We start from the raw sequence: 27,376 nt of genomic DNA, 5'->3' as shown, positions 1-27,376 counted from the left end.
GAAGGGAGGCTGGGAAAGCCCTGAGGGAAGAGCAGCTATACTGCCACTGTGCTTCTCTTAAAGCTTCCAGCCTAGTTTCAGACTAATCCAACCAATTAGCTTCTGAAGCATTACATCGCATTCAACATCTGAAGCAAATATCACAATGGTGATGATGATGAACTATAATCATGATTATTATTACTGTTGTTGTTGTTGTTGTTGTTATTATTAGAGGTAAGTACAACACATTGAGTAAGATTATTCCTTGTTTACAGTCTTAAACAGGAAATAGGACATTTGTCTCTTCTCGTAGTTTTTTTTGAGAATCAACCAGCCAGACCTGCCTCCCTCTATCTAGGGCATTTTTCCACACAGGCAAAATAACACTTCCTGTGAAAAGACAAGCATTAAAAAGCTGCTTACATTTCCCACATGCTACACTCTGCAGGAGAGCCAAGGTCTGGTAATTGCACAACCATTTTAGTGCTGGTGATGTTTTAACAAAACAGCTGTGCTAACCCAGCCATACTATCATTTTGAAGTGTGAACATCGAAAAAAAAAAATCCATTTATTTTTCCTTTTTTGTATTTTTTTCATGTGCACAGGTGTAGTTTTCACTAGAATTGATGAAACTCTGTCATACATGCAATAATGAGACCGTAGAGCCAAAACGTTTTGTCAGTAACATGGACATGACCTGATTTGTTTTTCAGGGGAAACACACCTGGAGAGAATGTCAACCATATTGGATCTTCTTTTTTTTTGTCCCAACAGGAAAAGCACAGGTGTATTTCTACATAATAAAATGAACAGTGGCTTTATTCCATTTGGCTGCTTCAGGTTCAGGGTCGTGGTATTATATTGTACATGCTGTGGCTCTCTGCCAGACAGAGCCATCGTTAGCGTTATTAGTAACACCTGTGCCTTTTCCTACTACGAAAACTCCAAACGTCTGCTGTAAAGAAGGCAACATATTAACATAGCATCACTGCTGTATATCTTACCTGTTTCTGTAGTCTATAGAATTTTCATATCCCTCCCCCGCAAAAATAAAATACCTGCTCAAACTGACCTAAGCCATGCGGGATAAGCCTGGCATGTGATCGATTATTTACCGTCTGGCCCCCTCTGTGGTCCGCTCCACACCCTGCCCTCTGCACTCTCATCATCATGTATCACTCTGTCTCTCAACCCCCTCACCACCTCACAACCGCCCAGCCTTTCATCCTCCCTCCTTTTCCTCTCCACTCTCAATCAACACCCTTTGCCCCCCATGTCCTTGATTCGCTCTGTTCATTATGTAGGCCCACGCTCTACATGTGGTGCACATATCATCTCATTACCCCATGGAGAGAGAGAGGGAGAGAGAAAGAGAGAGAGAGAGAGTGGCCTCCTCTCCCTCTAGTCAGCAGTTATGAATACTGTATGTGAAACCGTGCATGCATACACACTGTATACCAGCTGGCTACTCTCAACATTATCTGGAGGCAGTGTATACTGTAGAGTGTTCACTCTTAATTTGTCACTTTCACCTTTGTTCCACAGATCAATTTGAAACTGAAGATTATGACAGTACCCTGTTTAGGAAGAACAATGGAAAAAAATGTGAGCAAAAGTATGACATGATGTTGCTTTTAACATTGCCCCAATTGTCTTTTTCAGACACTAAGCTACTAGAGAAGGCTTTTACTTTCCTCTCTGCCTCTCAACTCCTCTTGTAAACTGTACTCTGTTTAATATTTATCATAATGTTTTAATTAGGAAGTACTTACTTTACTTATGAAGCCCATGAATAATGTTTTTAAATAGACATGTATGCCCTGTCTAAAAAGTTTAGAGCATAATCTAAAAAAAACACACACAAAAAAAAACAAGGACCACCACAGCTGCTTTTCAGAGGTTTTTAAATAGATGGCAGCCTCTCCATGAAATATTTAGTTCACTTCCTTAAATGTTAAACTGAAACAAAAGGTAAGCTGTAGCTGTAGAGTGTCCTTATCAACTCATCCGAAAGTGAAAGCAACACAACAGGAGGTCATACCGAGTGATTTCCTCTTTGAGAGAGGCGGGATCCGGAGGGTAGAACTTGACTCTCAGACACATGGTGAACGGAGGCTGAGCTGGGAAGAGACAAATAGAGAAACATTCAGGAAATTGCCAGGGATCTTTTTATGTTTAAGAGATCAAACAATCAACTGGAGATTAAGGGGTGCAGCAGAAGGCTTCAATACTCAGATAGAAGATGAAATGTTAAATGAAGTGGACTCTTTTTCAGTCAGCAGTAAGAAACCCCCCCCAAATATTATTTGTTAAATTTTTTAAATTTAATCAATTCAAGAAAAGCAAGTAAGTTGAAAAATAAATGAACAGATCTTTTATTAAAACATAACAATAGAATTGTGTCAAAACACTCCAGTGCAAGTAAAAGTACCACATTTGTACTGTACTTGACGTGACGTTCTCTTTTATTAGTATACAGTATATCACTAGATTGCTTTACTGCTGCAGTATTTGTAAGCAGCATGTACTGTTGTAGTTGATCAAAGTACTATTGTGTAATTTAATAATAACAACTTATCATATTTAACAAGGACATCTGTGATTTTCTGTAAAAAATAATACTGTATCTCATCTGTAAAATGAGTATAAAGTATACTAATTGCCTTTAAAATGTAGGGAACAAAAATATAAAGTAGCAATATGAGGAAATACTCAAATTAAGAAGCTGTAAACAGCAAATATTTGGAAAAACGTCTCAAATGATAAATCAATTATCAGTGTGTACTGTTAAATGTCCTGTAGTTAAATCAACTCCACAGAATATGTTATGTATCAATTACATATTAAGTCAATGCTAAACATCGGTGCAGATCTTGTGTTGAGGAAACATAAACTCAAAGTACTTACATTTCATTTGCTTTGCAATTGATTTTGTGACCTCCAACCAGTGCTGCAATGGACAAAGAAACATTGAATGTCATAAAAAATAATCCTCCACCAGTTCCACCACACATCACATTGTTTAGCTGACACCCTCGATATCAGTTGCCATGACGTTCAGCTGTTACTACAGACAGTTTTCGGTTTTCGGTGTTACAACTGCACAGTTCGAGCAAAATGCAGAAGCTGCACTGAATGTGAAGAATTTGAGGGTTTTCTTTAGCAGAGGTCTGTTTAAACACTGTTGGGAGCAGGAAGGTTGATTGACTTAACAGTGATCTCCTGCTGGTGGTGACAGTTACAAAGGCTCTGTGTGCCTACTATGGCCATATTCAGATACTTTGTTTTATCTGGGAGCCTATTATCTTCCACCATCCTTCTCCCAGGTTGTTTTTTCTCGCCAAAGCAACACACCCACAGCAACAACCACCAAAATAGTCCAGAGTGACAGCTTACGAAATGCAGCGTTAGCACGACTTGGACTACAACATGATCTGTGAACATGTGAATACTTCATGAATCAAGCAGAGCTACTACATGGCTCACGGCGAAGGAGCCTGATGGAATAACCGTGGGCCTGAGAGGCGGCGTGAATAAGATAAATTGAAGTACACAACTCTTCACTCTGACCAACGCTCTCATTCTTCTGACTGCATCAAACTGATCCATTTTTTAAAAGTGTAAGTGGCATGTGATTTCTTATTTTTACCACTATCTCTTCTACTTTTAAAACACTAAGATTAGAAGGTCGATGCCACTCTCATGTCTGTGTGGACAATTCCGAAGCTGGAGCCAGGAAGCAGTTTTTAGCTCTGCTTCAGCATAATGAAAGGAAGCAGGGAGAAACTGCGAACCAGCAACAATGGGACTAAATTACAGGACTGGTTCATTTGAATACTTTACAAAGTAACTTTATAAAAGCCTAAGTAGGGGAGAACGGGGTAAGTAGGCACACTTTTTACTCTAGTGAGAATTGCTTGTCACCTAAACATCTTTCAATAGTCATTCCTACATTAAATTGAAGCTTAAGGTGTTGGCTTGAAATGTGTACCCCTCACTTTTTCTATCTTATTGTAATAAAGAAGAAATTAATCATCAAAGACACCCTTACACATTGTGACAACCAACCCCATCAAGGGGTCGGTTGTCAAACACTATGGGGTTGTTTGTCACAATGTTATCTTAATGGGAATAATCTTAAAAAGAAGGCAAGCAAGTAGAACTAAATTAGAAAGTTTAATTGCATCGTCAAGTTGACAAATAGGCCTACATAACTTACTGTAGCCTTGGCAGCTGGTCTAGTTTGGGATGCACTGGGTTGTTTTGATTTTGTTGCCCTTTTTTCTTTTGCATGCTAGCTGCCTTTTCCTGCTCTATTCTTTCCTTCTCTGGGGTGTCAGTGAGGATACAGCTTGACAATTTATTTCGTTATTGGGTTCCTTTTCTAGCTGCAGCCTTGAGATAACATGTGACAACCAACCCCCCAAAAAATTTGACGACCAACCCCAACTTGAATTTCTTGCTAACATCAAGGCCAACAACCATCTGACAACTAATTAGCTTGCTAACCACAATCTAAACTATAGTTTACCCTTCACACTTTGTATGGGTAACAAGTGTTTTGTTATAAACCCATTGTGTAAAAGCCTAGAAGAAAAATACTGAGGAGCTAAATATTTTCAATTTGACATGAAAAACACAAACAGTCGTCTCACCTCAAATTCAGCAGTCTAACTCCAAGGAAGACTATGTAAGTGACCTCTGATCCCAATTCTGGATATTTACATACCAAAATTTCACAGACAGCGCCTTCTGGTTCCGAGATTTAACGATTGTGACAACCAACCCGCGTGATAAATTACCCCGTTCTCCCCTACTATACCTAACTATGCTTTGTAAACCGCAAAATATTTTTTAATAATTTTAAATTTTCTTTTAGAGGGAGAGATATGTATCTTCCTTTAATGTTAATGATTTCTTTCATGAAATGGACCTGGGTGTTATTAACATCACTCTAATTGAAATAAACTTATTAGGAAAACGATAATTGAAAAACAATTCCCATAAGCATGTTCACAAACAGACTCTGTCATGCAGACAGACAGACAGACAGACAGACAGACAGACAGACAGACAGACAGACAGACAGACAGACAGACAGACAGACAGACAGACAGACAGACAGACAGACAGACAGACAGACAGACAGACAGACAGACAGACAGACAGACAGACAGACAGACAGACAGACAGACAGACAGACAGACAGACACACACACACACACACACACACACACACACACACACACACACACACACACACACACACACACACACTTACTCGCTGCTTGTCTGGATCCACATATCTGATACCGAAATAATCTTTCTCGAGCAGGTTGAGGTGGTGGCAGATGAGGTCAATCAAATACTGTCCTTTTGCATCCCGCTGTAATAAAAGAGAAGAAAAAACAAAATTCAGCCAGCACGCTACGCTATTGCAACAATAAATCACAAACATATTCAAACATGTCACCAAGAAAAGATTAGACACAGAAAGAAGCCTGTTCCTGAGTTCAAACGTAAGAAATAATGTGCTTCTTTTTTTAACTTTTTTTCAAACCCTGCCAGAGATATCTCAGATTCATCCAATATTAATACACAGCCAGAGCCATCTGAAGTGTCAGGAATAAACCCCAGTCCACAGCTAAAACTGGAGCTCAGAGAGGGGATGGATTTAAATATGCTGACATCTCACTGGGGTTTTGCTAATACTCGGAATTCTTTACCTCATGAGGAAGCTTCACTTGTGTCTACTGCAGCACAGAGAGAAGTCTGGGCATCTTGCTCTGTGCCTGATTCATATCTGATACCCACCTCCTTATACACAACAGTATATCTGCATACCAATTCTGAACAACCATGCTCCAAACCAGAACATTTAGATTAGACTGGAACCCAACAGTAGCACGTAATAAGCTTCAAAAACGCCCCATCGAATTCACTGTTGAGAAAGACGGCAGGACAGAAACAAATTAAGTGCTGCTCTTCAGCTTAATTTGTTGCTTCCCCTCTGGTAGCTTTTTATACACCTATCAGGGATGCGCTTATAATTTGCATGAGGACATTGTGAGTGATGGTTACAACTGGGTGCATCACTGCAGCCAGCCAAGCAGAGCAATCAGTGACAGTTCTTCAACTAATCATATGCTGTGGAAGTGCCACGCAGGGCAAATCAGCGTCGGCCTATGAGCTTGAAATCAAATCTGAATGTTAAAGACCTATGGGAAAATAAACACACACGAACTGTAGCATTCTCTGGAAAACATTGTTAAAAGACAAACCTAAAATTTAAAGTGCAATGTTTAGTAAGATTGCATATATTTTGGTAGATTACATACTCAACATAGTTTTAATTAAATAAGTTAATCCCTACAGTCTGTGATATTTGTACATTTGGACTTTTCTAGCATTAAAACACTGCTTGAGAACATGTTTCTACTAAATGTGATTTAACCTAGGGCCACTCCTGTTGGTTTGCTGTTCACTGTCTCTCTGTCCATGCCAAGGAGACATCACGCCCATAAGCCACATTACAAACTTGTCCCAATGGGGGGATTTTGAGTCCTACGTCATGTGTCCATGAGGAGCTTTTGGAGGGCACTGTCACAGCAACTATTAGTAGTATAGTATGGCCCCCAAGGGGGCCAGAAACATGAGTGCAAATGAATGCTAATGCTCTTCAGTGGATGTGTCAATAAAGGTTAAAATATGGTAATGTTGTGTTGACAGCTTGTTGCCCCCAAGAAATCAATGAACTCTAAAATCAATTAAAGCCAAAATCAATGAATGCAAGTTCAAGATGTAAATCTTAATGTAAGGCTGAGTATCAAGCATCAATACAGTTTCAATACCAACCAAAATATGTCTCTCGATTAACTGATACTTTAATCAGATATTTTGTGATCTAAATAATCAAAACCTTGCTATTTTTCAAATAGCATTTAAACTCTCATACAGCTGTTTGTCTTAAATACAAATGAAACACTTTTTTTTCTAGAGAAATATTAAGTATTTATTGCTCAGACTAATGTATTAACATTTCAAAACGATGCACAGCCCTTTTAATGTACATATCCAAATCAAAATGTTAGCTGCAGTCTGATGGGCACTCAAGTCTCCCTCCTCATAATGGCTCATGAGAGGGGTCGGCTAAGGTCAAGGTTGGAGTGCTACAGTCAGCTCTCTCTCTCTCTCTCTCTCTCTCTCTCTCTCTCTCTCTCTCACACCCTGTGACAGCAAATAGAAGTGTCACTGACAGCACTTTCCTCCACCTCATTACTTAGGCTGCAGATAACCGGCACTTCATTAGGGCCGAGGTCTGTCGATCCCGGGCTTGTCCCCTAACCACAGAGACTCTCTGTGACCAAATGCCATATAGGAGCAGCTCCACTACTAGAGGCAGCTGACCTTTTTGTGTAAGGGGCTTCATGGGCGCTCACCACTGTCACTTTGAGAATATTCCCTTGTTGTAACATTACTAATCAATCTGACGTGCCAGTTAATTTACATGGCCTCGATGAAAAGACGAAGGAAGGATCATTGCAGTGTGCTCTGAAAACCACGATTATCAGAATTTTGCAAATCACAAGGATCCATTTGTCCTTGAGTGTTAATGCTCTGAAGTAACCATGTTTCACCTGACTTTTTGCATTTATCTGATACCTCTAAGCTTCACGTGTGCGAGGTCGGGGGGGTTAAGAAACATACATCTTCCAGATAGATTCATCCAGGAGAAAACCAGAGACTCTCTTGGTCAAGTATAAATGTAAAATAATCTGCCAATCCAGCATTATTTAAATGTAATTACATATATTCAGGTTGTTTGCACTTAAAATGCAAAAAAAAAATACAAAATCATCTACAAATATTGCAGTTTTTAAATTGAAAACACACTTTCTCCTTTTGTTCATCACCAGGCTTCGAACCGCGCTGCAGGGAGCCAGACGGAGCGACAAAGCCAACCACAAAGAGGACACACTGAGTCAGAAAAGACATCTGCTCTTTTGTTCCAACCAAGACGAAGTTTGTTAGTATTCAACAGCAGTCCCTCCCTCTAGCCCCTTTCATTCTCCCCGGTATCCCACATACGGCTGCATTATTCCCCCGCCGCCGGTCCCTCTTATTACAAGATTGAGGTGATAGCAGGAAAGAAAGGATGTTCTGAAATTTCTAATTAACAGTAATTAACCTTTTCCTCTCCTAGATTTGCTTCTCAATATAGAACTGTACGAGGGCCTCAACAGATTCACAAAAAAATATCTAACTGGTTTGAAAGTGTTACAAAAAAAACATCCAGACGACCAGGTGTGAACCTATTTACATCCCCTACATCCATTCTGTCTGCGAGGCATTTGTTGAATAAGTAGGCCCAGGCAACAACTTTCTGCTACCCCCTTATAAAAGTATATAAATAAACTGAGAAGAAAGAATAGAATTAATGGTATGGATGCAAATGTAACAACCAGCCTGTAACATGGTTGGATTTGTCACTAAAGATGAAAACATTAAATTTCAACCGTCATCACATCACTCAAGAGATGTTATTACCTGATGATGAGACAACAGAGGCAAAACTCTCATTCTAAAGCACAAATGCATATAAATATATCTAGGCTTGGAACAAAGCTCCTAATGCTGGGTAATGATAAAATCATGTTTATTTATTGATCATCTGGCATTTTTATGTATGCTGAAATTGTTTGTGACCAATTAAGTCTAAATCCCAGCTTTATGGGGTTTTGCATCTCACACAGGCTTGCTGAACTGAACTCTTAGAATGACACAAAATTATTTATGTGGTGCTTCTGTGTGAAAACAACACAGTGCATCTGGTATTTTGGTCCCCAGTGAACAATGGACACTTTCCTTTCAGATTAATCATTAAAAGGGTCTCCGTGTCAACACAGGAGCACCGACAATTTACAATTTAGTCTGCAAGTGTGGAGTTGAAGTCCTGACCCTGCCCCACACAGGCCAACCCACAACCACTTACAGTTAATATGAAGCGCTCTGTTTATTGCACAACGTAAAAATCTGGGCACAACGTAAAAATCAACTTCATTAAACCACACAGCATAACAAGAGAGGAAAGAGTAATGGTGTCAACAAGTGCACACATAAAGAATTACAACCTAACAACAACGTACATCACTGGTTATCATAGGTACGGTATTTTGGTATGCCATTATTATGCCGTTCTTAAAGTATTCATTAATATAGGCGCTTGCCGTATAAGAGCAGAAATGTCTTTCAGTTACAAACGTGTTTCTAAAATCCAGTATTTTGATAGAATAATAATTGAGGCCACTTTGCAGCATTAGTTTAAAGCTTATGATAATGAGTACCGAAAGTGCTACTTAGATGTCACAGTAATGACGCACAACCCAGGAGCTCCTGGTGCACAAATAAGTGTAAGTACCAACTTTTATCATTGTAGCTAAATGATTAAAAACAAGAACAACACATATTCACACACACCACTTGAATTAATTTCAGACTCTTCCACCAGCAGAATATTTAACAATCAATGCCAATAAATCAGTGTTTTTAAATGTTCTACAGTTGTAAATAGAAGACTTCTATGAACGGCAATTAGGGGTGTAATCAAGAAACCTTAAGCAAGGTATAAACTAAAACTGTTTTGTCTTTTTATTATAAAACTATAAAAAAAATCCTCTCCCATTGGGGCACAGCCAGCCAGCAATTATCCCACTCAATTAGCTGAGGATGATCGGATAAGGACAAATATTTCTGAGAGGAAATAACTTATAATCAAGAATATCTGCCTCACAGGGATCAACTGGTCAATATAGGAGCGATATTTGCTTGATATCATATAATAGTTTATTGCGGCAGGATAGATTTCTTAAAGAAATACTCCGTATGCACTGAATCAAAATGGCTTATCTTTCTATGTTGTGGGACCAATTGGTCTGTATATGGTCGGACATTTGCTGTCACTGTTGTAGCTCAATGGGAGTTCTTAAATGGGGTTATTACTTTATCTGCAACCCAATGTTGACCCTACAAGTCACAAGCATAGTGTACACAGAATGAGACTATACAAGAGGATGCTGTCCGCCAGCGAAACAGTTTGCAGTTTACAATCTTACCAGGCGAAAAGTGGGCAATCAAAAACACAAAGGGAATAGAAAGGATTTGCCCCAAAAATAAGTAAGGAATCAAGAGAACAAGTACAGCAAAAGAGAGATGTGGACAGAGTGCTATGGATAATTGCTTTAAGCTTCTTGACGATGGAAAGTTTGAATGGGTGAAATGTGAGTTGGCATTTGTGATTAGAAGAGGAATTTGTGAGAGAGAAATGTTTTATCCAGCTAAATGATCCTTTTCAAGATTTCTTAAAATATATTCACAATTAATATGTTTTCCTGTTACCCTGTTTGACTAAGTTGGCAATAACTAATGTTATTGTAATTTCATGCAAATAAAAAAGGAAAATAATCGATTCAGAGATCTGCCAAACCAGGCGAACATCTTTTTCTTTTAGTCAGAAACGTTATCAAAATATTGGAAAATCAGAAATGTTGACTTGATGGTTGCTCTAGAGGAGAGGCCAAGCCATCATTATTATTACTATGTTCCCTAATGCAGTTAATGATATTTAAAAAAAAATGTGAGTAATGGAGGAAAGGAGTGACTACTTGGTACATAGCATCATCACTCTTAACTAAATATCATTCATAAAAGTCTTCATTGCCACCCATTAAGAGCCCATGCAAAACAATCTAGACAGGAGTGACCAATGCTATGCCAACACTCCGTTTTTCTCAATGACAATTGCTGAGTCATTAGTCCTTCAGTCCACCAGTGATAGACCTCAGTGCCAGCCTTGGTCCAACAGCTGCTTTGCACATCTTTCAGCAACAATGTAAAGAAAATATAACCCTCTGTAGACCACGGGGCAGAGCTAGGTTTTAAATAATCAAAACACTGGGTAAAACAACTACATTGTGTTGCTCTTTTGTTGGCCAGGGAAATACTTGGTAAGTTTTTTTTCACTAGCTACATCTCTCTTTACTACATTTTTCATAGTGATCTTCTTTTACTAGAAAGTGTGACAAATACCCCCAAAACAAAATGAGCAGCACAATTGGTGTCATGCTTAGGATTAGCATATAAACAATGCTTCATTTTTTCTGGCATTTGCACAGCTCTGGTGCTGATGTACCAGCTCTGTGGTTCCCCAGTGACGTGAAAAGGCTGTCGGGCAGTGACTCAGTGTCGCTAAGCCCCTGCCTCACAGACCTGACATTTATTCTCATGCACTGTTAACCTATACATGACGTTAGAACTGAGCAGTTATACAGCATGCAGTATTATCACAACTAAATCTAGGTTTATTCCACAGGCACACGAATATGCACATTTGAGTTGCCGGCAAAGACTCATTCACATATTGACTAATGTCTGCTGTGTATCAATTTTACTTAACCACTGCACTCTCAAATGCCCCTGTTTTTGCAGGGGCATTTGTTAATTCACAAACAGTGTTTATTGTGAAAAGATAATGTTAAAAGTTGCACTAAGGGGCACTTTACACGACAACACGAAACGGTGCAAACGTGGAAAAATTCCCGCGGATGCACTATATAATTTAGGCTACATGAAAACAGCAAATGCACGCATGAAACCGCAAGTTTTTGAGATCACCTCCCAGGGAGGATTTTTTGGAAAACACAACGGTTTTGGTTTCTTGTAAACACCGAAACCATTTTCCCTGGTAACGCTGACGTCACGGCTCCAACCTCACACATGCGCAGCGTAGTCTATAACATTTGCTGTCAAAATACCCACAAGCGAGTTATAAAGTTAGAAGACAACATGAACGGTGTCTCCACGGCACCATCACTGTGATCAGCGTAGAGTGTCGTGCAGGGCTAAAATATAGGCTAACACAGTCTCACAGTTATTGAGACCACCCACCCGCCACTTTGGCTGGGGAAAGATTTGTGCTCTGCCTGTTTTTCTAGCAAAATAAACGTGTGTCACTTCTATATGCCAGGTACATGGCTCTCTAAAAAAACACTATCAGCGCGCAGCTACTGTTCAACAAAAGGAGCATTAAGGCTACGGCTTCACAGTAAAAGCATTTCACTGGCTAAACATTAATAGCATTTCACTGGACACACGTGAGTTGACTTTTATTTTGAAGTACGCCTAACAGGAAGGTAGCCGCTCACGAAGCCTCTTCACTATCAGCATGTCTTCTGTTTTCACGAGTTCAATGCGGTGAAACAAGAGGACAGAAAGCTTGTCATTTACAATACTTGTAACCCCAAGCTTACACCAACAGCTTTATGAACGTTAGTGGCATTACTTTTCGGTTACAGTAAGGTTTTATGCATCAGATTGTACCGGAAGAGCTATCTACTAGGCTAAGTGTCACCGCTGACTATTGGCTTTCATGCTTACAACAGCGATTTTGTCCCGTTTCCTCTGAAAGCATGTGTACTAGTGAAGATGTCAGATAAATTGTGTCTGTACGGGGTTTTTATTTTAAACCCAAAACGGGGAAACTGTCACGTTTTCACCGTGTAAAGTAGTAATTGGTCCAAGGCTATGAACTTTGACGGCGTGTTTCAACCCAGGGCTTTTTTTTTTTAAACGAAGGGGCGTACACTTCACTGAGCCCCCTGCCAAAGCCAAGCAAGGGCAGCTGGAGCTTACCAGACATACATTACCACTGGCACTTTCTCTCCAGCCTGCCGTCTCTAAAATATGCGTGGACACTAGGGATGGCCATTTAGAATTTTTCATTTAACCGGTTAACCACAAGAATTAACGGTTATTAACCGGTTAACCGTTAAGATTTAATGTAGCCTATTTATAGTGAAATACATGAAACATTATAGCAGGGCTCCCGACCTTTTTTTGTTCCAAGGACCTGCATATTAATTTAAAAACAATTCAGGGACCAGTAGTCAATTTAAATGCCTACATTTTGACATTCACACGGCACCTTGTCTGTTGTGAGAAGAGGTCTAGTATGCGATTGTAGGAGCAGAAAGTGAAATAAGTGACTGAAAAGGGACATTTGCACACACACAGGCTTGGGATGGGTAGCCTAACGAAACTCTGTGCTAAGTAGTGCTGAGCACGGGGCAACATTTTGAAAGACCGTATTGATAAGCTCCGACGTTATCAGTACTGCATAACGGTACTTTACGCTTTTGTGTATGACGGATTTTCGCTATTGATCCTCGCATACAAGCATGGCAGACCTCTCTGTGTCTGTGCAGGGGCACTCACTGCCTGTCTGTCACTCTCTCACTCACTGAGACGGTGATAGATGCAGGACAGCATCCACCTCAAGAAGGCTAATGCTAGCGCTATGTTAAGCTAGCGGGAGCCCACGCTGTTAATTAAATTATACAAACACATGGCAGGGGAGTGTTGTGACCATAAGTTGTGACTGGCTATCTTTCTGGGAGCATACCATGGACCTATTATAAAGTTGAGAGTAGCCTACACAACTCTTTTCATTCTTTACCGACAGTTGGCATTCTTTCATCCGGTTAAGCGATATCAAAATAAGAGTCCGGATTTCAGAGAAATTAAGATGATTTAATTTTTTTAACCATTTAATCTTTAGTATTAACCGGTTAACCAGTTAACCATGGACATCCCTAGTGGACACCCATCAAGCCTAATTATTCCACAACAACAGCACTTTCCCTTTGGGTTGATCAATCACGATCCCATCCTGAGTGTAAACTGATGGACTCGGTGCAGCATTTCATCTGCACCGTCACTGACTTTGCTTTCAAATCAGACTTTCAATTGTCCTCCTGTTTATCACTCTTTACAGTTTCCTTGCGAAAAAACATATTTTGACACAAACAAAACAGCTGGTTGAAGCCTTTTGTGTTCCCTTTAATAAACTGCTCCTGTCACATCTTTAGTGGAACAAAACTGCACAAGATAGAGGGCAGAAGGAAAAAGGCTTTCTTGGAAGAAGAGACTTCACTCAGATGCAGTTATCTTTTCACCGTCAAAGTGTAATTTCCCTTCTGAATTCTTGGTCTCTTTCTATTATTATTGAAGAGGGATATTTCCCAGCCGCAGTCTCTCCTTTTTTTGTCAAGTGGGCTGATTGGATGTGAAATCACAGGAGAAAACACCAGTTCCTATAGCCGTTTGCACACTTTGTGTTATGTTTGCGATACCTGTGAAGAATAGTTTTGCACTTCAGAATCAATTGGGTTGCTGTGATGAAAAAGCCCCAGGGCTTTATCTATGGAGAACTTTGTTCCTGAGATTCACTCCTCGTCTGTCACATTAAGTTAGTCCAATGCGGGGCTACCCTGTCCAAAGCAGTCTAGTCTTCTGAGAGGTGATGACAGGCACATCACCTAGTCCTGGGTGTTTCGTAAATAGCTTCAGAAGGGAACAATTCAGTTAAGGTAGGAATTGTTTGTGTTGTGTTTCAGTGCAGGTATTGGAATAGAAGCCCCGTCTTCTCTGAATGGGCTTCACTGTCATTGTTTGTGTTGTTTGCTCAGAAGCGACCCAATTGAACCAACCAAAAAGCATCGCCTTTACCTGCAGGTTCTGCTCTCTTGTTGCCCTCAGTGCCTCTGATAAAGCAATTTTTTCCATCTGCATAATTGAGAGGTTTTGAACAACTCTGACGTATATATCACCTCTCAAGGCCATGCATAGATTGTGGAGTGGAATTCAAATCTTTTTATATCTCAGAAAATGCATGAGTATCTAATGTAAAAGCTCTTCAGACAAGTTTTTCAGCTTTTCCAGCACATCAATAGCACTGGTGGTCAGCCTATTGACATATGGCCTGCCTTTTATAAAAGATATGAATTGTATTGTGACAGTATTCCCTGCTTCCTAAAACCCAAAGCATACAGGGTCTATTATTTAACAAGGCAACAAAAGTAAACTGCACATTTGCCAGCAAAGCACAGTGCTGCTCCAGTAAAGTCAAAGGCAACACATTGATGTGAGCAAAAAGAGGTAAATTCAGCAGAATCCTTTTGAATTAATTCAAGTTTTTCTCTTGTGACTGGGCGGAGGGTTTATTTTTCTCTGCTGATTAACCCACTAGCAGACTTTGCATTGTGGACCCACTGAGGAAGTCACCGTTTGTCAACCAAAAGTAACATTTCCGAGATAATAGATGAAATTGTTTTATCTACTCTTTTTTTAAATAATCTTGGTATTCAGCCTCATAGGGTCTCAAAATATGTAAATGTATTGTTATTTTTAAATAGTCAGGTTATATCGTTCCTGCTTATAGCAAATAGAGTACAGAATAGGATTCGGCCGGATAAACTCTGTATCACATTATGTGCCATTTTATGTCTCAATGTTGGTAAAAGTCATAATATGTTACGTGTTCCGGAAGGGCACTAACTAAGTGTTAAAATAGATACATTATTATTTATGTTCTGTTAATGCAGCTAATTAAATACTTGCCAGTACATGATTAAAAAACTCCTCGAAACCATGCACCTCATTAATTCGCAGCATTGCCCACAATTGTCTAATACACCCAGAGATGTTAAAGTGATAACATGCTATAAACAGTGTGGTAAAATCTAGGAGGGTGGATTCATTTATCTGGTCTCCGTATCATTCACCCCGGTACAAAGCATGTCTATGTCAAAGTAATCCGTTTGGACAGAGATATTTTAAACTCTCAGATAGCTCGACATAATCAAAACATTCAAGATGTTCAGGAGTATTGTTTCAAGACTAGCACAAATGTGCATATTTATTCAGAAAGACAATGATATTATTTGTACAGGGTCATTCAACACAGTTATAAAGTAGGGCCTCTTTGTACATTTCACTCAGTTGCGCCCTTACTGTAGTGATGCCTGAAATTTACTCAGTGTCTCTTTAGTACTTACGATGACCTCCCACATATTGTGAAGCTGTGTCTTACTCCAGCATGCTGTGAATCTGTTTGGCTCTGAAGTAAATCACTGCTGCTACAAATTGTAACAAAAGCTAAGACAGGTGGTAGTCAGCTTGACTGATTTACTGTAATGTGTATACATGTGTGAATATAGGGGTCTGTAAGAGCAGTACTTGTGTGACTTACAGACAAGCTGGCTGATTGACTGGTGGCTAAATTTTTTCAGAATTGGCACAATTTGGTTCCGGCTGTTTTACACATCTCATGCTGAGCAGAGGGGCTTTCTGTGGTGCCACTTTGCCCTCTCCATTGTCTCCAGAGCCCAGGGAAAGATCACTTTCCAGTGGTGAATCCAGCCATAAAAATGCAGAAAGCTGTTTGGCCCTCGAGACTATAGCTGCCTGTGCATACAGGCGTAAAAGGCCCACCACTGCCCCTGCGTGTCTCTAATGGAAGCCCAAGGGAGATGAAAATCTTCATAAATGATTCAGTTAAATGTTGTATTCAGCCAAGGGTGGGTCGTCAAAGTTCTTGCTCCTGCCCCTAAATGATTCTCTGAATAGTTAAAGAGAAGATTGACTTAAATCAATGGGGAGGAACAGTTTATCACAGAAGGATTACTGAGTTGAGAATGTTATTTTAGGAGATAAAGCCTGCTGACACATTTTAATAATCACTGTAATTGTTTTTTTTATTTGTTTTTATTGTGTGTTACAGAGCAGACTTTCCAAATGTGCCTGCAGCTATACCTCTGCATAACAAAACGGTGTCAAAAAGCAGATATTGCAATACATTAACTAGGGCTGCACCTATTTGGGGATTAATTGGGATCAAATCAGTGTTTAATTGGCAACAAATCTGCTACTTTTCTTGACGGTAAATCGTTCAAACGTATGCAATGTGAATATTTGCTGGATTCCCACTCTTCTATGATACTTAACACATTTTGTGTAGGGGTTTACACTGTTGGTCAGAGTTAACCAAACATTTGATTAAGAGAAAATAATCTGAAAATGAACCAACAAAGAAAATAATCTTATGAAGCTTGCCGAAAGTTCTAGAGGAAGACGTAATATCTGCACTGTTCTTTATTTGCAGATCATCCCTTAGTTCATTCATGGTCTCGCCTAATTGCTGCTTCAACTAATTCAGCTCATCATGGGAGGTTCCCTCTATTAACTCAAACCTATCACATTCACCTTAACATCTGTGAGCCAATCACCTTGTACCCATCAACGTTTAAAACCGTCCTCAACTTGCTGTCAGTTGTCATTTCAGCGATCAATGCAATTTCAATGATGGATGCAACCCTCATCCAGCCCATTCACCTCCAGTCCTCATTACACCACCATCAGCATCATCCAGACCTTCAGCTCTTCACCGCCACCAGTGTCTGGGCTCCATCGGGAGGGTATTCTGCTCAGCCCAGGATTTCGCTGCCCCCTTCAGATGATTTTTGCGATGGGGTCTAATCGCCAAATACTCTTTAAATATCTCCAGCACATTCCAATTAATGAATTGTTCATTCTTAAAAGGTGAAGTAAGCGGTTTATTTATGTTAATATAAGTGTAACATCGCTCTTTATTCATACAGTGATCACTTACATAATGTGCGTGTTTCATAAAGCCGATCTCTCAGACAGCTAATTTGCATGTAATTGGCAAATAAACTTATTGTAGTATCCCGAAATTTTTATCCAATCAGAAGAGAGAACGCTACAAACCGACACTTGTCTCACTCATATATAGTATATACACTCCATGGTCTCACTGCCGGTGCACGCCAGAGCAACAGATGGGTGAATGTGTATGCGCCTACAATGGCGGAGCAGGTAAAAATCCTTCCCAATGTCTGTTTTGATGGTTTTTATCATGTTTTATCACACTTATGGATCTGAGATGATGCTAGATAACTTGCTGCTTGAAGACCGCAGTGCATTAATGTGGTGACGTAGGGACGAGCGAGGGGACTGCTAACTGCAGTAACTGACAGGAAGTTAGCTAAAAGAACCATTCCGCTTACAGCACCTTTAACCTTTTCGTTTATGAAGACTCTCATGATTGAACTAATGTTAACTGAAAATAATTAACATATTGAGGTAAAGTTGAAGTCTACAAATTCATTTTAAAAACAAATTTCAAAATAGAAAACAAATTGATTCAAACAATGGTCAGCCAACATCATACAAAGAGAGATGTCTCTGTATGTCTGTCTGTCTTTTGAATATCTCACCAACTTTTCATCTCTTCGTCTTCACACTTGTTGGATGTGTTAACTGAGGACCCAAGGTAACACACTAAAGAGTGTGATGTGTTTGGATCAGCTGTTCAATAGACAACTGCAACAAAAAAAACAGGACAAAAAGGAGGAGAGGTCTCCTCTACCCTAACAGCGAAAATAGATTTGTGGTGGCACAGGCTCATCCCACATGCACTAGTATAGAAGCATGCATGTTTCGTAGTACGTGAGCACTCCCTAAAGGCTAGTACTATCAGGGGCAGCGCTAAGCTGAAATAACCGTCATGCAGCAAGAAAGGCAAAGGCAAAGGAACGCTAGACTTTACTGTAATGGGTGATATAAAGGAATTATCTTGATCACACACAATTGGATCACCTGGGAAACAAAGGGCATTTTCAATGCTGCTGAGCTGAAACTTAGCTTTTTTTAATCTCACAAGAGTCCATGTTATGTAAGTGACAAAGCCATAAAGACTCATCAAACCCATTGCCATTACCATTTTACGAATCTTACCTAACATGTAAATGTAAATCTTTTCAGACTGCGTCAAGCGCATACATAAAAGTCATGTTTTTAAATAAGAGAAACCAGATTTATTTCAGAATAGACCAAAATCAATATTGTTTCAAGATTTAACAGAGTACTGTACCAAAATTCTGTGAACCCTGTTTTGTTTGATAATAATCTGATTTAATGTCATTTCTGGCTACTTTTTATGGCAGGCAGTACGTACTCCGAACTGTGCCGAGAAGCTTGCTTAGTTTATCTGAGGGGACAGCAGTTCTCTAATGACTTTTCACCATCTTATAGACACTGTAGTGAGTAGAATAATTTATTTGAGATTGTGGTATTTTTGTTGATTATTTAGTGTGACAGCCATGAAGGGTTTAACTATGAAGGCGTAGGCGGCTGCTGTCTGCGGCCTACTGTGCTGTACTTGGCATTCAAATAGCGAGTCAGGACAAGCTAAAAACTGCTGTAGAGTTCTTGGCTGGGGATTTAGAGTGACAGCTTATTTGAGAGATTTACTTTGGTGTCACTTATGAGACCTCAAGAAGGACTCTCCAGACCGCTTAATCCTTAACACTGTTATAGCTAATTTGGGCACACTGGAAATATTCTTCTTTGATCAATGTTTTAATAAGGAGAAAAGTACTTTATATAAAGTGGCCATCCGTTGAATAAATGTGAGAATTAACTCATGATACGGTTGTGCAATATCTTCTCGAAAAGGATATGCCGATCCATTTCAAACCTCACACAGTAATGTCCTAGCCAGTTGCTTGGATATTTTCCAGTCAGGCTTTCAACCACGCTTCAGTACCTACAGTAGTCTATAGAATACTCTTGTTAAGATCTGAAATGACATCCACAGTGGAAAACCTCAGTCTTAGTATTATTAGATTTTAGGGCTGGATTTGGCTGGGTCGACCATATAACAAGACAGACTGGGAAAACTGGGTTGGAGTATCTAGCACAGTTCTAAACTGGTTTGAATCCTCTCTGAAGGACAGGGACACGTTGTGTTGATTGGTGGTTACACATATACTGTAAGCATCCAAAAACGAGATGGTGTTCCCCAAGGCTCTATTCTTGGAACTCTTCTAATCAGCATCTACATGCTCCAATTAGCACAGACTTTTTTTATATACTTACATATCCCCAGCTGATTATGTCTCAATCAAGCACTGAGTGAGTGCATTCAACAAATCAATGAATGGATATACAAAAATCCCATGCAATTATACAAAGATAACAGAAATGATTGTCTATAGACCCACATTAACAATTAAAAGTAAATGCTCACCTTCAATCACATCATCTTAACAATTAAATATCACAAACCAGGACAGAAATCTTGGTGTACTCACTGACTAAACTTTAACATCCATATTGAGACAATAACAATCAGCCTTAGGAATATATGGAAAAACTTGCATGCCTCTCTAATATGTCAATCCCACAGCTGCAGCTGTTTCAGACCAATCATTCCAGTGCCCCGACCTTTGCAATGGCTTCCCCTGTGTCAAATAATTGAATTTAAAATACTACTGTTGGTTTGTAGATTTCTGAATGGTTTAGAGCCTAAATCAATTTCTGTTGGTCTAGCCCAGCTTGGAGCCGTGTTTAGTCAAAAAGACGCACAGAGAAGGCGCATTAAGTTTGTATCCTTTGGGTATCTGGAACAAACTCCCAGAAAATCAGCTCCAACACTCAGTTGTTTTATGCCAGGGCTATGCCCCTACATTTGATCTTACAACAAAGGAAGATTGATTATAAATGAAATCACTATATTTCCTCAATGAATTGACTAAAGCAGAAGAAAGTAGTTGGATCATTGTAGCTAACGTCCTGTCAATGACTGCAGCATGGGCAGCAGTGAGCAGTTCAACAAAAATATATTGCTTATTTCTGATTTAACCATTTAGTTGATCAAATGTTAGAGATAGAGAAAAAATGCCTCAAATGCTATAAATAGTTAACAGATTATCAAAGTAGTTTCCGTTTCTGTTTCTGTTGATTAAATAATTGACTAATTGAATCAAACATACATCTGAAAGCCAATAATTGCAGATGGTGTTTACAGAGGAGGCTTGGCCATACAAATAGATGTCAGGCTTATACAGTATATCTTCTAAAACAAAAAACAATAAAACTGTTTCTGCAAAAACACACCTTGATACCATAAATGCAGCAGATGCATAATGTTTTCTGTCATGTAATGCTGGGTGTGTTTGTACATTACTTAAGGTTGTTCACTTTAAACAAGATAATTATGAATCTGAGCACAAACCCTGTGACAGTGTATATATATAATATAATATCTGCAGCTAACCTTGTCAGAGGTTAACCTCGGGGAAAAGAGGAAGAAGAGCATAACGTAATTGGTTTGCATACTTAATTGAAAGCTGGTATTTTGAGAGCAATCTGATTGTATAGCTAATATAAATTAAGCCTCTTAGGATGAATCTCCAGAACTGGAGCAAAAAAAAGGGCAGCTGTGAGAACCGACTTTTAGACGACTTTCAGTTTCAGTCCCATGCCCTCAAAGGAGACATGGTGCTGATTGTCGTTTGCCCTCACATGGGCCGAGGGTTAAAAAAACACCATGCAATCATTTAATAGGAGGTAAGAGGATATATTAACAAATTGGACACACTGTATCCTTTAGCTTTTAGTAGAAACTGTATTCTTAAACATATTTTGTCATGTGAGCCCAGAATTTTTTCCCTTTCCAAATAAAGCCATCACAGACAATCACAGTGTATTCCTGTTTCCCTGCCTCAACCTCTTAAAACTTAGACAAACCCAGAGGGCCAAACATGGCCTTTTCTCTGTTATTCATGCTGTGTAAAAAAATATTGCCCATCATAAGCTGATCAGACAGTGAAAAAGACAGCGGCCAGAGGAGATGAGCGTAACACCCACATTATACACTCTACTTTTACAGTGATGGCTTCTTATTCTCGCTTCTTGAAATAGGCACATTGTTTCATGTTCACAGCAGAGGGTTAAGCATCATGTTGGTGCCCATCGGCCTACATTTTTTACTATAGAGCTGTGCTTCAAACTTCTTTTTCGACAGTCTCATAGCAACAGAGGTATCCATGAGCAGCACTTATTACTCGTATGCAGGGCCTTACTCTTTCATGCAGGGCCTTACTCTTTAATGCATGCCCTTTGAATGAAGGTAGGCGACGTCTTGCAGAACATACACAATGTAGAGATAGCACTCAGTCTTCTTTAGTAACAGAGTCTAAAATTCCTCTTCAGCTGTCTCCCACACAGCTTACATAAGGTATTGATTTGAGTTTGCCAGACTTCCAATGGAAAAAAGAAGTGAGTAACATGCAACTCCATATAGCTCAGCTAAAATCGTATCCTGAAAGAGTAGTTTGACTCAAGATTATTGCTTTCAACCTCGCTGTAACATAACAGAAAACTGACTTGAACTGAATAATCTTTTGCCTGATGTAAAACAATGAGGCACCAATCTCCCACAGAGATGTATCCCCACATTTAACATATGAGCAGAATTTGTAATCAAGATGCCAGTGGGTCACAATCTTATATTTGGTCAAACCATTTCAATTGATATTCAGAAAGCACAAATGATATGAATGCATTTTCTTTATATGCTTAGTATTTGTATACAGCATAAATAAACTGTACATTTAAAATTGGTTGAAAAAATGGGAGGTCAAAGCCAGAATGTGACACTGAAAGATGCAAAATTCTAGAATGAAAGAGCTTTACGGGGAAAGACTGCTTGTGAGTTGAGGTCATTGTTTCAGCACTGTATACAGTACACACACACACATCCACCAGTTCCCCATTTAAAGAAAGACACACACAAACATGCTGTGTACACACACACACACAGCAAGTGGAGTATAAATTGTTTATCTAAACGTGTGCCACACAAGAAATGTATCAAATGTATTTAATTAAAGCCAAAAAAAAGTAACTCAAATATATGACCCAGAAAACAACTAGTCCATCATAAAAAATAAACTTTTTCACATGGTTAGTCTGAGGAGCACTGAAGTTGAATTAATGTAGCAATCTGTTGGCAGTGACATAAGACATTCTCTTTTAGTTCAGGGTAAACTACCCTTTCGAAAAGGTAAACTACCCTTTTTAAAAGGTAAACTACTCTTTTTTTGAATGGTAAACTACCATTTTGAAAAGGTAAATAACCTTTTTAAAAGGGTAACTACTCTTTTTTGTGTACCTTATTGTAAAGTGTTACCTAGTTCAGTTCCTATCACACTCCAAGAATTGTCAGGCCAGTTTGGCTAATCTTTTAGATGCTGTACGTGTGTCGCTTACCCTTGTTTAGTGTGGTGACACATAATCACAAAATAAAGTGAATTGTGGCCAAAGCATTGTTGGGGGATGTTAAGTCAAGATTTAGTTTGCAATGAAAAACGCTGACAAGGATGAGGGTGTCAGTTTTTCCGATAAATCAGTTTTTAATTTCTGCAGCTTTAAATCATCAGCTTCTGAATACCATATCTAAGACACAAATATATTATAGTATAACTATTATTAGCTAAATTATGTTGTTATATTTGAAGTACATCCTTACATTGATTTCTTAACCACAGATACTTATTTGACAAAAACATTTGCACATTATAACAGAGATGTAAGATTGCCCCCACCATTTTATATAACACTCTAAGAATAATGAATGCACAAGAAGAAAGTAGTTACTAATGTATATAAGACAGAGCAGTAACCTTCTAATAGTTACAATTTAACAGTCCATGGAAATCAAACCCTGAAATGACAGAACATTTGTATAGGGGATTTCGCTGTAATGGCTCGTCCTTCTCAGCCCATTAAAATCCTTCACTTCTAATTAAGATAGCTGTCTTGTCAAAGTGTCTTCACAATAGCCTTCTACTTAACCCAGAAATAAATTTGATTCCTTCCCACAGTACTAAAAAATACAACAGTGGAAAAAGTAGGCTGAAAGAGCTCCTTGTATTACCCGCTCCAACTCAAACTGAGATGGTGGCTTTGAGAAAGAGTTCTAATGAACAGTTGTTATAGCTTGCCGTCATTGACCTGGACAGAAAAACACATTAATAGATTTAACATAAATGAAACTTTGCTATCAAGAAAATTCTCCCAGATCATCAAAGATGGTAAAGAGCTGAGATAGTGTTATCTCAGCACAAAAAACTATTTTCATGCAAAATGCTAAAATATTCATTAGTAATTTATTGCTAGATCAGTCTTTTCTTTGGCCTTTAAAATGCTGTGATGGATGTATCAATCTGCAAAATAAATCAGTGCTAAGTTACTACAAGGGTTACAAGTTAGGTGTTCTGTTCTCTGGTCAGAAAGCTGTGAGTGGATGAACAGTGAGAGAGAAGTGACGGTTGGAAACCAACAATCGATACAAATACATCTTATTCAGCTATTGATTATTTTTTGCCAATAGTTGAATTGCATAATTGCTAATGAGAAAGAGAGTGAGAGTTGATCACCAGAGAACCTGTGAATAGAAAACAGTTAAATGAATTTAGATACCCCAGGCTACATTTTTTCTTTGCTTTTAATTTTCAAAATGTCTCATTTTGCCTCTTTATTAAAAAATGATACTCATTTCACAAGGCTATACTTTCCTTAATACTATCGCAAACAAAGGCTTCCCCGATAACAAATAAAAAAAAACTTTTATTATGTTTTGTAGGTTGATACTTCTTGAACATGTTGACTACTGCAACTGTGATTGAATGAGGCCAGTGCATTGATGCTGCAGGTAGAGAGACACAGGAGTCTGGCTGACAGAGTGGAGACCTGACTTCTCCCCAGAGGGCTGATGGGAGTACAGGTGCATGCTGGTCCAGAAAGCCCAGTCTGGACCTCGTCCATCAAACAAAAAGCATTTTGGCCCTGGAGCATCCGAAAACCATCAAAAGGAAGGCCAGATCAGAAAAACCTCAATATCAGTAAAGTACCTTCAGCTATACCGTTCTACTTTCCCACTAAAAGGATCCAAAAACTCAAAGGCTAAGGCTGCAGGATATGGACAACATATGTGATGTGTGCTTAATGTGATGGAAACTGCAATGCCGATATACAATATTATAAAATTATTGAAATTATTGTCCTTAAAAGGACACTCACCAACAACAGGATGTTTTGTAAATTGCACTCTCATTTTGTTTCTCATAAAGGCAGAACGTTGTGCTCTCAAACTATTGCATTGTCAGCTTGTTAATAACCTGTATGATTTATGACCACTTTGGTTTCTTACTCTGTCCGACCTTTTTGTTGGCGAAGTCACCACAAACCGATGGCAGAAGTTACAAAAAGTATACTGAGGTTCTGATAAACTGTAGTTTTCATTTAAGATATAAGATCACAATCATAATTTCTTGCTTTTACAGCCTCATACCATAAACCACAGTCTCTCAAAGCAAAGCCCACACTGAATACACTTTGTACATTAGAATAAATTTGAGGAGGTGGCTCATCCCAGCCTTCATGCCCTTTTTCAAGATGGACAGGAAAAAAATGTAATTCCATAAAGCAGAAACGGCCTGGTCAGTTGTGCGTTGAACAAACCAGCAAAGCTGTAGCAAGGAAAGGGCTGGGTCACTTCCCAGTGAGCAGCCAAGAGGAACAGATTGCTTCTGCTCTGCATGATCGCAGTAGGGACTGGCCTGAAAGGGGTCTTTGTTTGCCCCGGGGGAAGCTAGAATGGCATGGCTTGGCTGCACAGGGTGGCATGTGGTCCGGCGTTACTGGGACAGGGGTGGCGTGGGAGGCAGCACTTTTAACTGCAGGCCCTCTCACCCTGTATTTCCAACCCTCGACTCAGCCCTGCAGCTATGGGAGAAATGATGTCATCCAGGACTGCAGGCGATGGGCAGCCTCCTTGGGGTTTCTCAGTAAATAATATAGGGGAAATTCTGAGATTTGCTCTATGCTTGATAAGAAACAAAATGCCTTTTCATGGTTAAATGAAAACAATTTACCTAGTCACCCTCAGTGTCAATTTGTAATGCATCTGTGGTTTGCTCCCATGCGTAAACATAAAAAAAAAAGATGGTCTGGAAAGCAATTAGCAAGTTCCATCAACAGAAAATTTAAACGAAGGCAGTAAGGATTAAAAAGATAATCATTCCATCCTCGCACAGTTTTACTGTGAATGAAGGTTGGTTACAACTACACATTAATGCCAAATAAAGAGCGCTTCTATACATGATGACAGGAGTGAGTACTGGGCAGGATATGACATTTAGTGTGGTCGGCTTACAAGAGAACATCCACCACCTCAGAATAGAGTGCATATAGCGCAGTGGTCCCAAAAGCAAAAGATTTGTCTCAACGTTATCATCACCTTCTTCGCCCACTGTGCTGCTGCTGCTGTTCTACTCTTGATGGATGAGCTGTTGCAAGATGAAAATCTTGCAGCCCATAAAATCAAACCTCCCTAGTCAGCAAAGGAAAACTGCAACTGGGAGTTATGCTAATACATTTGTCAGCATACCTGAATTCATGGCTTTGGGGTGACACTGATGGCACTCCACCAAAACAACAGAGATAACTACAGGAAAAGAGGATTCAGTCTAATGCATGAAAATACACATAGATGAAGCCCAGAAACACCTGAAATTCAAAAAGCTGATGACACCTGATTGGAATCAACAACTAAAAAACTCAATTGAGAGTCAAGCGGAAGGTTATATTCACGATCATTTGCATTTGAATTATACCAGTTTACAATGATATTCAAAATGCAGAACATTTCGAGAACATTTTGAATGACGTGAAACACAATTTAAAACTGAATATCTGAGCAAAAATAGGCTCCAATTAGCAATCACTGGTTGCTGTATTTCAAGGAAGGAATAAGGGATTCGGGTTGACTTTGGAAAGTGAATGGAGCTAAATTGTTTCCAACCACATACAAAATCACAGCTACTAAATCGGTTTTAATCCTGCCAAACCAGGCTATTGCTTCCCTTTGACTTTCCCTAATTATTAAATACTTGTAAGCAAATTGTAATCCCTGTTCTTGGTTGAATGAGGGCGCATGCAGCCATCCATTCATTGCATCATTTGAATTCAGAGTCAGACAATGTTAATTTTTGGGCACATCATTAGGTTCCTGTTAAACGTCTCTGTGCAATAGGAATGTATGACCGAACTGGAGTCAGAAAGGGCCAGAGGGACACAGTCCATACAAGTGTGAAGAAAGGTTTGGTTCAGTGGAAATGCATTGAGGGTTGGCAGCTCAGAAAGAAACGCATTCAAAACACATAAACACCAAACATCCTCAACAGACGCATACATTAACCATCTGAAACTGGCTGTCTGGTCCAGTGACAGTGATGAATGAAGGAACGCTAAAGAGGTCGTAGGATGATGCATCACCTATTTAAATACCAAATGTCATTGCTTAATGTGATCCTGATTTAATGGTAATAAAAACAAAAATATGAATAAACTCATCACTCTTATTACAAAGTCAATTATCAGTATCATCATCATTATCAGGAGCTTACTCCAAGCATTCTTTATAATATAAAGACCACATTCTCTAGGAAGCAGGTTGGCCATTTTTCTTAAGGCTTGGTGGTTTGATCTTCGGACCTGTTCCATTGTTGTACTGTTCTTGAGCAACACACCGTAACCCTAAGATGTTCTCTGTAATTGTATCGGGAAGAAAAAGTCAGATGCCTTGGCTGAAAAAATGCCTTTGTGGATTAAAATGTCATGTAAAACAAA

At 39.2% G+C, this 27,376-nt stretch overlaps 1 protein-coding gene across 1 annotated transcript in view; it reads right to left on the bottom strand.

Moving 5' to 3' along the window:
• The window catches only part of frmd5a (FERM domain containing 5a), a gene marked incomplete at both ends in the record, with an annotated part of 55,194 nt that overhangs the window by 10,304 nt on the left and 17,514 nt on the right, over window positions 1-27,376 (bottom strand). Inside the window, 3 exons of the mRNA XM_080027649.1 lie at window positions 2,025-2,103; window positions 2,891-2,933; window positions 5,265-5,369. Coding sequence (XP_079883775.1) covers window positions 2,025-2,103; window positions 2,891-2,933; window positions 5,265-5,369 — 227 coding nt within the window. The remainder of the gene's footprint in view (window positions 1-2,024; window positions 2,104-2,890; window positions 2,934-5,264; window positions 5,370-27,376) is intronic.

The sequence above is a fragment of the Ammodytes marinus genome (genome assembly GCF_949987685.1).
Source record: "Ammodytes marinus genome assembly, chromosome: 5".
NCBI classification, from domain to species: Eukaryota; Metazoa; Chordata; class Actinopteri; order Uranoscopiformes; family Ammodytidae; genus Ammodytes; species Ammodytes marinus.
The sequence above is the reverse complement of the archived record's forward strand: the minus strand, read 5'-3'. Positions and strand labels throughout refer to the sequence as shown.